At 35.7% G+C, this 12,478-nt stretch overlaps 1 protein-coding gene across 1 annotated transcript; it reads left to right on the forward strand.

Moving 5' to 3' along the window:
* Positions 1–261: 261 nt before the first annotated feature.
* HSPA13 (heat shock protein family A (Hsp70) member 13) lies at positions 262–11,346 on the forward strand. Its single transcript, XM_028504414.1, has 5 exons — positions 262–457; positions 2,262–2,602; positions 5,141–5,354; positions 7,089–7,256; positions 8,271–11,346. The coding sequence occupies exons 1-5, from the start codon at positions 433–435 to the stop codon at positions 8,936–8,938; spliced, it is 1,416 nt and encodes a 471-aa protein (XP_028360215.1). The 5' UTR covers positions 262–432; the 3' UTR covers positions 8,939–11,346.
* Positions 11,347–12,478: the final 1,132 nt, after the last annotated feature.

Raw genomic sequence — 12,478 nt, forward strand, 5'->3', positions numbered from 1 at the left:
AAACCAAAAGCAAACGGACAGCACTCTTAATCCGCAAATGACGGCAGGCCGAAACTACACTTCCCAGAAAGCAAAGCGGTGGGGCAGTGCTAAAGAGGAAGTGAGTTTACACCGCCAGTTGGCTCCAGGCACTTGTGGTTTGATTACAAATTCCAGTCCTCCTTCTTGGCTTTCCTCCACCTCAGCCTAATTGGCTCCGTAGTTCATGCGTGGGAGGGCGGTTCAGTGGTCACTGGCAGCAGTTGAATGGAGGCTTTCAGCCTCGAGACCTCACGGTAAATAAAGTCCTTTCTCTGGTTGGAGATGTAGTTTCTCCATCGGCGTCAAAGCAAGAAGACTACATTTCCCAGGGGGCCGCGGGGCTGCCTGGCAGCTTGGGGGCGGTGCCTCACGTCTGGTACAGTCACCCCAAACCTCTCCGGCGGGACTGTGATGGCTGGGGAGATGACGATCCTAGGTCAGTGACCGAGGGGGTCTCTGTCGCTGTTGTGGACACTGGAGCATTTTGGGGAGGCCAGGATGGGTGGGGGTGTTTGTCACACCTCTAGTTCCAGCTGGCGCCGTAGGAAGGGCGCCGGAAAGGTGGTTTAGAGGCGGTTTTAGGCTGCTCGGAGATCCGGTTTGGGAGTCGCTTCTAGGATGGCCCAGGCCCGAGTAGGCCCACCCTGTAGGGCCGGCAGCTGCCTTCTGCGTACGTTCCAGGGACATCGGGCCTCGGGAACTTCTCCAAAACAACGTCGATTTTGGTTCGTTGGATAAATTGGGGCCTTTGAGAGAAAACAAGAATGTGCAGCTCCAGCACCCTTCTGTGGAAGTAGGGGGAGTAGCCCCAGCACCATCCTGGGCTGTAGATTCTAGGGTTGTTGAGTTTTGAGAGATCCGGGCCTCTTTGATGTATAGTCAAATCAGTAGAGTGTTCTTTCCGCCAGTCCTGGTCAGGAATTGCCCTCCAGCACAAGAAGGTGATGAAATGCTTCTGAAATTTCCTCTTGCACATAGGAGCAAGAGGAAAGTGGGATCGACACTTGATTTCACTTCTTTGAATTATATCTTCATGAGGACGAGCTAACAATTAATAAAAACAGATTCCTATAAATTGATATTTTAGGTCATATGTAACATGAATGGACGACACAGGAGGTTAACACAGCCTCGGTAAACCTAATGCAAAATTAATTGTAATATTCTGAGTGACACCTTTTTTCATCACTTATGTTTACAGTATGCACAGCCTTTGTTCATACTTGTTATTCTCATCAATTAATAATTACTGAACATCTGCTGTTTGCTAGGTGTTCTGCTTGGTACACTGCTTGGTACATTGCTTGGTGTATGGGATACAAAAGTGGACAAAACCTGCCTGCAAGGAGATTTCGTTTATGTTGTCATTATCAAGGTTACAGGGCACACTTCTGTGCTTCTTTTCTAAATATTCTGTAAGAAGTGTGTCGTTAATTGATTTTAATACAGAAAAAGTTAACTATGTGCTGTTATGAAGTGACAATTTTAATACCAAAGCAACTTTAAAAATCATTTTATCCAGTTTATCCATTTCATCCCAGTGAAAGAAGAAAGGAGATGAGGGGATAAAGAATTTAGGCGTTAGCAATTTTTTGCTGTGGGATTTTTAATAATGGAGTTACTTTTTAATAATGATAACTAAAGCTATTTATAAAGCTATAAAACCTAAGAAATGAATTGATCATGAAATTGGATATCTAACTTATGCTCCAGGTAAATGGGTTTTACTGTCAACATCACAATTTTTTGAAGATGTTATTTATTTATTTATTTTTAGACAGAGGGGGAGAGAAGGGGAAAGAAAGGGAGAAAAACATTAGTGTGCCCATTGCCTCTTGTGGAGGCCCCTTACTGGGGACCTGGCCTGAGACCCAGGCATGTGCTCTGACTGGGAATAGAACCACAACCCTTTGCTTTGCAGTCTGGTGCTCAATCCACTGAACCACACCAGCCAGGGCTCAGCACAGTTCTTATCAAAATGTTTTTACTTTTGTTCTTTTATAGTGAAGTACACAGATTTTTCGTGTTTTTTGGTTAACTTATTTTAATTGTGTTCCTTTTAATTTACATTGTGAAAAACGATGTTTGAGAAAAGAGTTATCTGTACTATAAAACAGAGTACTTTGAGAGTGTATTTTTATTGTTGTTTCAAAAAGTGGTATTAAAGGGACTTTACTGTAGTACTTCAGCAAATTGTACTAGTTTGATGAGATACATCTTTTAATTTGCCTGTATTTCAGGATCAGCTGTTTTGACTCTCCTGTTGGCTGGCTATTTGTCACAACAGTATTTACCATTGCCTACTCCCAAAGTGATTGGCATTGACCTTGGCACCACCTATTGCTCTGTTGGGGTATTTTTTCCTGGCACAGGAAAAGTAGAGGTCATTCCAGATGAAAATGGGCATATCAGCATACCCAGCATGGTGTCTTTTACTGACCATGACGTTTATGTGGGGCATGAAAGTTTGGAGCTGGCAGATTCAAATCCTCAGAACACAATTTATGATGCCAAAAGATTCATAGGCAAGGTCTTTACCCCAGAGGAACTGGAGGCTGAAATTGGCAGGTACCCATTTAAGGTAAGTAAGTAAGCTAAAATCTATTTTAATTTTAGTTCAACATATTATTTCAATTAGCGTTTTGGCTACAAGTTATAAAACTTCTTTTCAACTGACTCAGTCTGCCTGGAAGTTATATTATCACGTATAATAAGCAATTTCACAGGTCCAGCATGAGTCAATTCAGTGGCTCCACACTGCTATCAGGAAATTAGGACCTTATCATGTTCTTGCTTTACCATCCTTAGAATGTCACCTAATTCTTTCACTGTAGCTGAAAGGCTGATGAGGCTTCATGTACTATGGATAGATGAATGGGTGTATTCTCTTTATTAGTATGTACATATTGAGTGTATACATATTTGTATACATAAAAATATCAATAGGCATGTTGTTCGGTGAGTTGTTTGAACCTCATCAGCATGTCACATACAGTCAATACATTCACATCATTATTTTTCATGGTTTCGTGGAATGATTTGTGGTTGTGTGGAATGACTATTCAACTGTTTAAATTACCCAGTCCCTATCAGTATGCATTTTATTTTTTTCCTGATTTCCCACTAATGTTGGAATTTCATTGAATATCCTTGTACATATATCTTTTTACAGTTCTCTGATAACTTTCTAAATTTTAATTCTAGAAGTAGGATGGGTCAAATGTACACAGGTGTTACGGCTTTTGATTTATAGTGCCAAATTGTACCCTGAAAAGGTTTTGTGCCATCAACTACTGGTTTTTAGACTGTGTGTATCTTCACTAGTTACTATTTTAATCTTTGTCAGTAGATAAATAAAAAGTGGTATCTTGTATTAACCACTGTTATTTCTAGTGAGGTCAGAATTAAAAATTGCTTTATCGGTATTTTTATTTTCCTTAGTGATCCATTTCTTGTTCTTTGTCCTAATTTCCTTTGGGTTGTATATCTTTTCCTTGATGACATAAAATACATTTGCGATATGTTTTCAGTAGTTTTTCCTGATGATACATAATTATTTTTTGAGCTGACAAGAGCATCAATATTTTATGTAGTAAAATTGTCTCCATGTTTTAAATGGTTTTGGCTCTTTATTGTGCTTACAGTGGCCTTTCTAGTACTACTCACTGTTAATTTTTTTCTAATGCTTCTCCACATGAGTATTTTGTTCTTTTAAAGATTTAAATGTTTACTTCATATAAAGGTTTTCCTTGTAAAATACAAAGTGAGATTTTATTATTATATTTTTAAATTTTATTTTATTTTATATTTTAGAGAGAGGGGAAGGGAGGGAGAAGGAGAGAAACATCAATGCAAGAGAGAAAGAGAAACATGGATCAGTTGCCTCTCAAATGTGCCCCAGCTGGGGATCAAACCGCAACCCAAGCATGTGCCCTGACTAGGAATCGAACTGTTGACCTTCTAGTTTGTGAAACAACGTCCAACCCAGGGGGAGATACAAAGTGGGATTTTGAATGATAGGTTTTAAAATAGAAAGCTATATTAGTGCTGCTTATTGAACCCATCCATAAAAATTCTCAATTTTGTTACCCATTTGCAAAGCAGAAAAATTCTCCATGCTTTTTTAGCCTCTTTCTTAGAAACTCTTAATTTATAATCTTTCTTATGTAGTGAAAAAATTATATAAAGTAATATAAATATATTTTCCCCTAAAGTACAGTTTTGGGTACATTAGTTATTGATCCAATAATTATGTTTTTTTTGTTCATTTCTAATGTAATCTGATTTTTTGTTGTTTTTGTTTCATGTGGTTCTGTTACTGGTATCTTTGGACCTTATTTAAATAGTGTCTGTAGCTTGTTTTTGTTTTAGTCATAGACGTAAAATATTTTTTGGAAGGTCAGGTTTTCTTGATTGAATCCTAATTATGTAGTGTAGAATGACCGTCGTAACATTCTTATATCTTCTTAAAGCAGACTAATTCTCTTTACTGTTGATGTTAGTGTAGTCTTCTCTCTTGGTGAATCTAGGATAGTATGTTTTAGAATTACTCTTCTTTTAAAAGAGGAAAACTACATTGACAAGGATAATAAGCTAATAATACATAACATATGTTTTCATGGAAACGAGAATGTAAGTGATACTTGATTCTTGGATAAGAACATAATGAAATACTAAAATTATTCTTGTACTAAAGTACCAGAACATTATTTCAGTTATCAATAACTTTTGGAACAAATTAATTTTAAGAAAAAGAAGACCCTTAGTCAGATACATGATTTAGCAACTATTATTCCCTATATTTCATCATTAATTTTTTTCTTTCTTTAACAACTATATAATGAGAATCTTATTATGCCCCAGTGATATGCCTGGTAATAAATGTTTTATTCTATTATCAAAACTACAGTGTGGATTCATTTTATAGATTTTAAAGTGTAACTTTTAATAACCTCTGATCTTAATAAATGTACTTGATAAATTACAAATGAATTTTATGACCATGCAAAGATAAGTTTTAATTAAATATGTCTGGTATATATGTGTGTGAGTGTGCGTGTGCGTGCGTGTGTGTACACATATACTTTTATACTTTTTTCTTTGCAAACCCTACTCACAGGTTTTAAACAAAAATGGAATGGTTGAGTTTTCTGTGACAAGTAATGAGACGATCACCGTTTCCCCAGAATATGTTGGCTCTAGACTGTTATTGAAATTAAAGAAAATGGCAGAGGAATATCTCGGGATGCCAGTTGCCAATGCTGTTATATCTGTACCAGCAGAATTTGATCTAAAACAGAGAAATTCAACAATCGAAGCTGCTAAACTTGCAGGTAACATTACCAATTTCTGAGTTACATTTTTATCAAAATTTTCTGAGGTTGAAAATCTTCTGTAGTAAGATGTATGTATCACTTTGCAAACCATAATTAAGAAAGCTCTGTAGCACAGTGTGAACTGTGTGTATCACCACAACCACCAGTCAGGGACATGCAAAAACCCACCAGAGAACATGGATGCATGTTTGAAATGAGTTTTTTCTTCTAAACTTTCTTTAATAGTAAGATGAATATAATATTTATAAAAGTTTAAGGTGGGGGGAATTCATTTGACACCATTCAACAAATGTCGAGTGTCTCAGTATATTCTGAGACACTCAGAATAGACACCTGTTCTAATGGAATTTATATTGAGCAGATAAATCCCTTCTATAAATGCAAATCTGATCTGATACTTGTATAATCAGATACATTCCTGTTCTCATGGAACTTATATTCTATTAGAAATAGAAGAATAACCATTAAAGATACATATGTTATAGGGTTTTTCACCTTTATCATTATCAATGTGTTGGGCAGAAAGATTCTTTGTTGTGGAGGCACTGTCCAATGTACTGGGGGATATTTTGCAGCAACCCTAACCTCTGCTTACCAGATAGATTGGAGCAGAACCCTCCCCACCTGAGTGGTGACAGTCTTTTCTCCAGACATTATGAAATGTCCCTGGAAGGGTAAAATGGCCTGTGGTTGAGAACCTTGATACAATGGCTATCAGAAAACAACATACTATGGAACAAAAGAGCAGGATAGGGGGATAGGATTGCTGGGTGGTCAGAGAAGAGCAGTCTTGCAGGTTTTAAAGCAAGTGTTCAGGTAGGACTCATTGAGGAAGTGACATGTAAGCAGATTTAAAAGAAGCAAGGTAGTTAGCCAAGGAGATATATAGGGGATGTACAGTGGAGGTGAGAGAATGGCCAGTGGTGCAGCCACAAATGTGAATTTGCTGTGACATAAGAAGCTGGACATTAGCCAATGTGGCCAGGGAAGAGTGAGTGATGAAGTCAGATAACTAAAATGAAGGGTATTATGATCTTTGAATAAACTCTTAAGAGTTTGAATAGCTTTTATGGCTCCTGATACAGAAAGCCATATTACTTTCTAGACTATTCATGTGGCGGTTAGTTTAAAGAAGGAATTTTGCTCAAGGAAATCTGATCTTTTACCCGCGCATACACAACAAATCAAAATCAGATTTGCTATATTATTTCAGATTTACATTTGAGGGACTTATATTTTAAGCACTTACTAAGATTATTAAGAATAGCTATTTGAACGTCTCATTTAGATACTTCTTTTTATTAATTTTTGTTTTAATAAAGTTATTTTTAAATGAAGAGCACAGTAAGCTTATCTCATTTACACAGCAATTTCTTAGAGTATATAATGATTAAAGTTGTATTGCTCATAAATTCCAGGTAAATATGAAAATGAGAAGAGGCTCAGATTTTTTTTTAATAATTAAGCATTAAGAGTAGAATGGTGTATTCCACTGAATCTAGGCTTTTATTTTATATTATAACCTTTTGGAATAGTTTTAATGATACCAATTTAGAGGAACTGAATATCCTTTCCATTTTATTATTTTTATTGGATTTGTGACTGTTCCTTTTCATTATTACTCAGTGGAGTTCATGTCATAGAAGACAGTTAACATGTGTGGCTGAGTGGGAAGGAACTTATTAATTGTGCCCTCTCATGAGTTATTCTTTCCTCTAACCAATTATACAGGCCTGAAGATCTTAAGGGTAATAAATGAACCCACAGCGGCAGCTATGGCCTATGGTCTCCACAAGGCTGATGTCTTTTACGTCTTGGTTATAGATTTGGGCGGAGGAACTCTAGATGTTTCATTGCTGAACAAACAAGGAGGAATGTTTCTAACCCGGGCAATGTCTGGTAAGACAAATATAGGGAGACTTAAAGAGGTTCAGGCACATTAACATATCTAATGTGTGAAGTGTTCATTTAAAATTTTTTTCATTATTCTTTTACTTCATTTTGGTGATCTTCTGTATATGTAATTTTATGCCACCATTTCTGTGTATTTACAGCAAAAAGTTAAGTCTCAAAAATGACTGGGCATCTATAAGTCAAATAAAAAGAAAAGCTACCACAGCCAGTGGTAGCTAACTAAACCGATACTTTACATGGCCATGGGGAAGGAAACAGAAGGAAGGAAATTCTTTTAAAATGAAGGATGATCAGTTTATTTCATTTGATACTCTGTTCCACAAAATAAGTATCATTAGTATTCTCTAGAAGTGATAATGTTTTTGTACTCCAAACCTTTTAAAAAGTTTTTATGTTTTAATTTATTTTAAAGAATAAGCCTGTTTGAAAAGTGGAGCTTTAAGTTACAGGTGGTCTGACTTCCACATTTGTCTTCCTCCTAACTAGACTCTATGTAGAACCAAGTGCAGTGCAAGGGGTTCATATTACAATGCTCTTTTCCTTTTCAGTCTTCCCCCCCCCGCCCCCTGCTTTTCAGTTCTTAGGGAAGCAAAGGATTTTTTAAAAAGATAAAATACCTACTGGTACTTTTTACTTATGAGAAGGACTTTCCTCTGTTGAATAATGATATTTAGTGTCTCTAAATTGCTACTTAAAGGCCAGTCTGTGTTCTCAATCTCTTTTTTCTGGAAAAATATTTGGTACCATTGAGATACTTTCTTTTACAACATTTAAAAAATTTAACACAGGTGTGCATTGTTCTTTCAGTAGTACACATTTGAGTTAAAATCATTTCAACCCAGTTATTTGTAATCACTCTTTAGATGAATAAAACCTTAATACATTAAATATGGACTTTGTTATTACCAGAATATTATTTTTATACATGCATACTACACAGATACATGTATATACACACATTTGAATAGCTATAATATAAACTCTTTATTTTTAACTTAGGAAACAACAAACTTGGAGGACAGGACTTCAATCAGAGATTGCTTCAGTACTTATACAAACAGATCTATCAAACATACGGCTTCCTACCCTCTAGGAAAGAGGAAATTCACAGATTAAGACAAGCTGTGGAAATGGTCAAATTAAATCTGACTCTTCATCAGTCTGCCCAGATGTCAGTGTTACTAACAGTAGAGGAAGAGGACAAGAAGGAACCTCAGAGTGGTGCTACTCAACTGCCAAAAGACAGACTGTCCCCAGAAGATGGCCACCATCTGAACAGCATGTCGGGAGCTGGCCTTTCTGAAAAGAAAAGTGGAGAAAGTCAGGTTTTATTTGAGACAGAAATATCACGGCAGCTCTTTGATAGCCTTAATGAAGATCTCTTCCAGAAAATACTGGTACCCATTCAGCAAGTATTAAAAGAAGGCCACCTGGAGAAGACTGAGATTGATGAGGTGGTTTTGGTTGGGGGCTCTACTCGTATTCCTAGAATCCGCCAAGTCATTCAAGAGTTCTTTGGAAAGGATCCCAACACTTCTGTAGACCCTGACCTGGCAGTGGTGACGGGAGTGGCCATCCAAGCAGGGATCGATGGAGGTTCTTGGCCTCTCGAAGTCAGTGCTTTAGAAATTCCCAATAAGCATTTACAAAAGACTAACTTCAACTGAATTATGGAGGAATGATTATTATTTGTGACCTTGTCTGATGAATCCTTTTTATCAGACCACATCCTCTTAAAAAAAAAAAAAAAGTTCCTAAACTATCTTAAAAATTTACCTGAAAGGCAACATTCAGAAATACCAAAATTTATGTAACATTTGTTTTAGGCTTGAATGTGACCAGATTGGTCCTATTTAATTTTGGAGAAATCCCATAACAACAAATACTTTCAAAATGATAGAATTGAGATAAAACTTCCTAACAGGAGCACAGGTGGCTATGTTTTCTGGATTCTGGAAGAAGATACCACATGCACTTAAAATTATATTCTGTAAACATTGCCTAGTGCCAATTATAGGATTCCCAGTTCTTACTAAATTGTCTTAGCAGGAGCTGGTAATTTATTTACTTGGTTATCACATGTAACTAATAATTTAAACTATACTTGAAGGACAGTGTTGATATCAGGTATTTGCATTGGCTGGGAGATAGCAGTATTATTAATATAAGCTGCACATGTAATATTAACTGCCATACAACAAAATTACTTTCACAAATTCAGTATTCCATTATGTGTCCTATTCATGTAATCTGCATTATCCCAAGTTTTAAAATATAGTGGATCAATTTTTCTTTCCAAAATTTTAATACCAGGTCATAGAAATAACCCAATTTATGTATTCTAGATCCTTCATCTGCTATGCATCATTCTCTGCTTGGATTTCCATGATTCTGCCTGATAAACAATGAGGTTTTTTTAATTGTATTTTTAAAACATGTTAATGTCACAATGAAAGCCATCATTACTATCACTTTTTTGTTATTCAAGACTTTTGCAGACATTGGTAAACAACAATAATTGGCCACAGTATTTGTTTTATATTTTTCTTTTTGTTTCTTTATTTTCAGTAAGCCTAGGAGAATGTAGCTTGCATTTGATTAAGTTTCACTGAGATTTTCCCCCATATTTAAGTTTTGAATGAGAAAAAATATGCTCATTTATCAAAAACCTTGCTAGCATTCCCTACTATTCATTTTAAACTAGTCACATTTGAACTGTGTTTAGCCTTAAGGTTAGTGTGTGATGACAGAAAAAAAAATCCAAGGATATTGGAAATCATGTGGAGATTTAATGTGGAAGGAAGTGGAAAACTTTCCACCAATCAGTACTTGCAGCAGTTTTGTTTTGCTCTGTTTCCTTTTAGAAAAGCTACAGGGACCAAAAAAGAAAATAACAGTTTTGTTTCTGTGATACCTGTATTATCTGAAGTATTTTTAGATACTTAATAGAGTCATGTTTCATATCATTCAAAAATTATACTCGAGTCAAACATTTTTGTTAAAGTGTCTGCTTTATCCATTGTTGAATTAAAAAAAGATGTTGAGTTTTCAATCACTGAAAAAGAACTAAGCAAACTTATTTCAGCAACATCAGAACATAGCTTCTCAATAAAAAGTTGAATGTTAATATTTGTTGCAGATCTAAAAAAAAGCTTTCTTAGCAATGCAATTGCTATTCAAAATAAACTTCAAACACTTGTGTACAGAAAATGTCTGAAGTAGGTAGATAGAAAAAGTAAGATATTTGTTGACATATTTTAGGACTAATGGAGAAATGCCAAAGATGAATCCTTCACTGCATTATGAAAATATTCAAAGTGTTCTTTTGGACTTCATATAAATCTTTAGTAAATTTTAGAATTGATAAAAGATCTTTTTATGAAAGTCTTCGAAAGTTTAATTTATTAGAATCTTCACATACAATATCAGCTTAAACCTAAAGCATTTTAAGATTTTTTTAAAACTTGAATTTCTCCAATATATGAGATAGTTTAGGACAATTTGTTAACACTTTTTAGAGAAAGCAGTTTGCCAAATAGGATTGTGAATCTCATACTCTGAAACTGGAATTTAAGTAATTGATTGCATCTGAAAATTATAATGGCAGTGTTGGAACTGGGGGCAATAGTTCAGCATATTCTCTATAGTTACACCTTTAAAAGATGAAGTAATGTCTGCCTTCAGTCATAGTTTAGGAGGCTATATATATAAATAGACATGACATCAATGTAGTTCATTTAAAAGATAAAAGTGCATACTGAAAGTGATCATTTATGCATAATAATCTGAAGACACTTCATAAAACTACATTTGGTTGTACATCCAGCTAGTGTATTTGGTGGTACGTAACTTTTAAAATACTAACTGTTTTGTATGATTAGACTGTGAATGAGTAATTTATTTGTATCAGGAATGTTTTGGTACTGTGTTTTCACCCAAACCACTGATGTATCTACAGATACTGCTGTGTATATAACATGTATTGTGCATAACAGACTGTGCCTCTTAAATTTGTGTTCATACAGGTCATTCATATTTTAATGTAAATAAATATGACTTTGCAATTTGTTTTAAACTGCGTGCTTTATTTTTTCATTCAGGACCTGGCCAGAGTACGTTTTCTGAGGTATATAGATAAGAAAGGAAGTGGGGATAGAGCTGACCCCCCAATGAGTGCATTGCATGTGACCTTAGCAGGTGTTGCCTAGTTCCCTGCATCCTGCCTGTCCGTGGAATTGCTTACTTTGCTGCTTGTTTCCCTGATTTAGAAGAGACAGTCCCTGTATTATATAAACACTGTCTGCTGAATTCTGAATATCATCAATTCATGGCTTTTGACTATAATGAAGCCAACACCTAAACTAATTAGATAGTTAATAATTTTGCACCATAGACTACTGTAATCCTTAAGTTGATAATTCTTTTAAATTTTCTAATAAAGTTTGTATTTTATGTATAAAAAACTTAAGAGATTCATTTGATTAATGTAGCCTTTTCAACTGAGCCTTTAAGATAACAGATTTGTCTCTTTAATGCTAATTCCTGTGATTCCTTCATAGTTATTTTTACTCCCATTACTGAGGGACTCAAATATATGAGGAGATATAGGGACACTTCCATATGCTTTTCATTTAACAAATATACAGTGCTCTATTGAGTTAGGCAGCCTCTAATGTGACTTCCAATGATCCTGACCTGGTGGTCACTTTTTTGTGTGTCATTCTCGTCGCTTGAATTTGAGAATCCTGAAACACCAATTCAAAAGAACCTGTGCACCCCAGTGTTCATAGCAGCACAATTTACAATAGCCAAGAGTTGGAAGCAACCTAAGTGTCCATCAGTAAATGAGTGGGTCAAAAAACTACAGTACATTTATACAATGGAATTTTATGCAGCAGAAAGAAAGAGCTTCTACCCTTCATGACAGCGTGGATGGATCTGAAGAGCATTATGCTAAGTGAAATAAGCCAGGTGGTGAAAGACAAATGCTTTATGATCTCACCTATAAGTGGAACCTAATCAACAAAGACAAGCAAGCAAAATATAACCAGAGACATTGAAATAAAGAACAAATTGACAGTAAATGGGATAATGAGGGGAGGAGAAGAGTTGTCAGGATTGTGTATAAAGGACACATGGACAAAGCCAAAGGAGGGTAGGATGGAGGTGGGTATGGGTGGGGGGGAAATGGAGACAATTGTACTTGA

Source organism: Phyllostomus discolor, chromosome 2 (genome assembly GCF_004126475.2).
Source record: "Phyllostomus discolor isolate MPI-MPIP mPhyDis1 chromosome 2, mPhyDis1.pri.v3, whole genome shotgun sequence".
Classification (NCBI taxonomy): Eukaryota; Metazoa; Chordata; class Mammalia; order Chiroptera; family Phyllostomidae; genus Phyllostomus; species Phyllostomus discolor.

What these genes read in the sequence shown, in the direction of transcription:
- HSPA13 (XM_028504414.1), top strand. Translation starts at nt 433, where the DNA reads ATGGCTGGGGAGATGACGATCCTAG. An exon ending in CGAAGCTGCTAAACTTGCAG is followed by an intron (nt 5,355 to 7,088) that starts GTAACATTACCA and finishes CCAATTATACAG; the next exon opens with GCCTGAAGATCTTAAGGGTA. An exon ending in TCTAACCCGGGCAATGTCTG is followed by an intron (nt 7,257 to 8,270) that starts GTAAGACAAATA and finishes TTTTTAACTTAG; the next exon opens with GAAACAACAAACTTGGAGGA.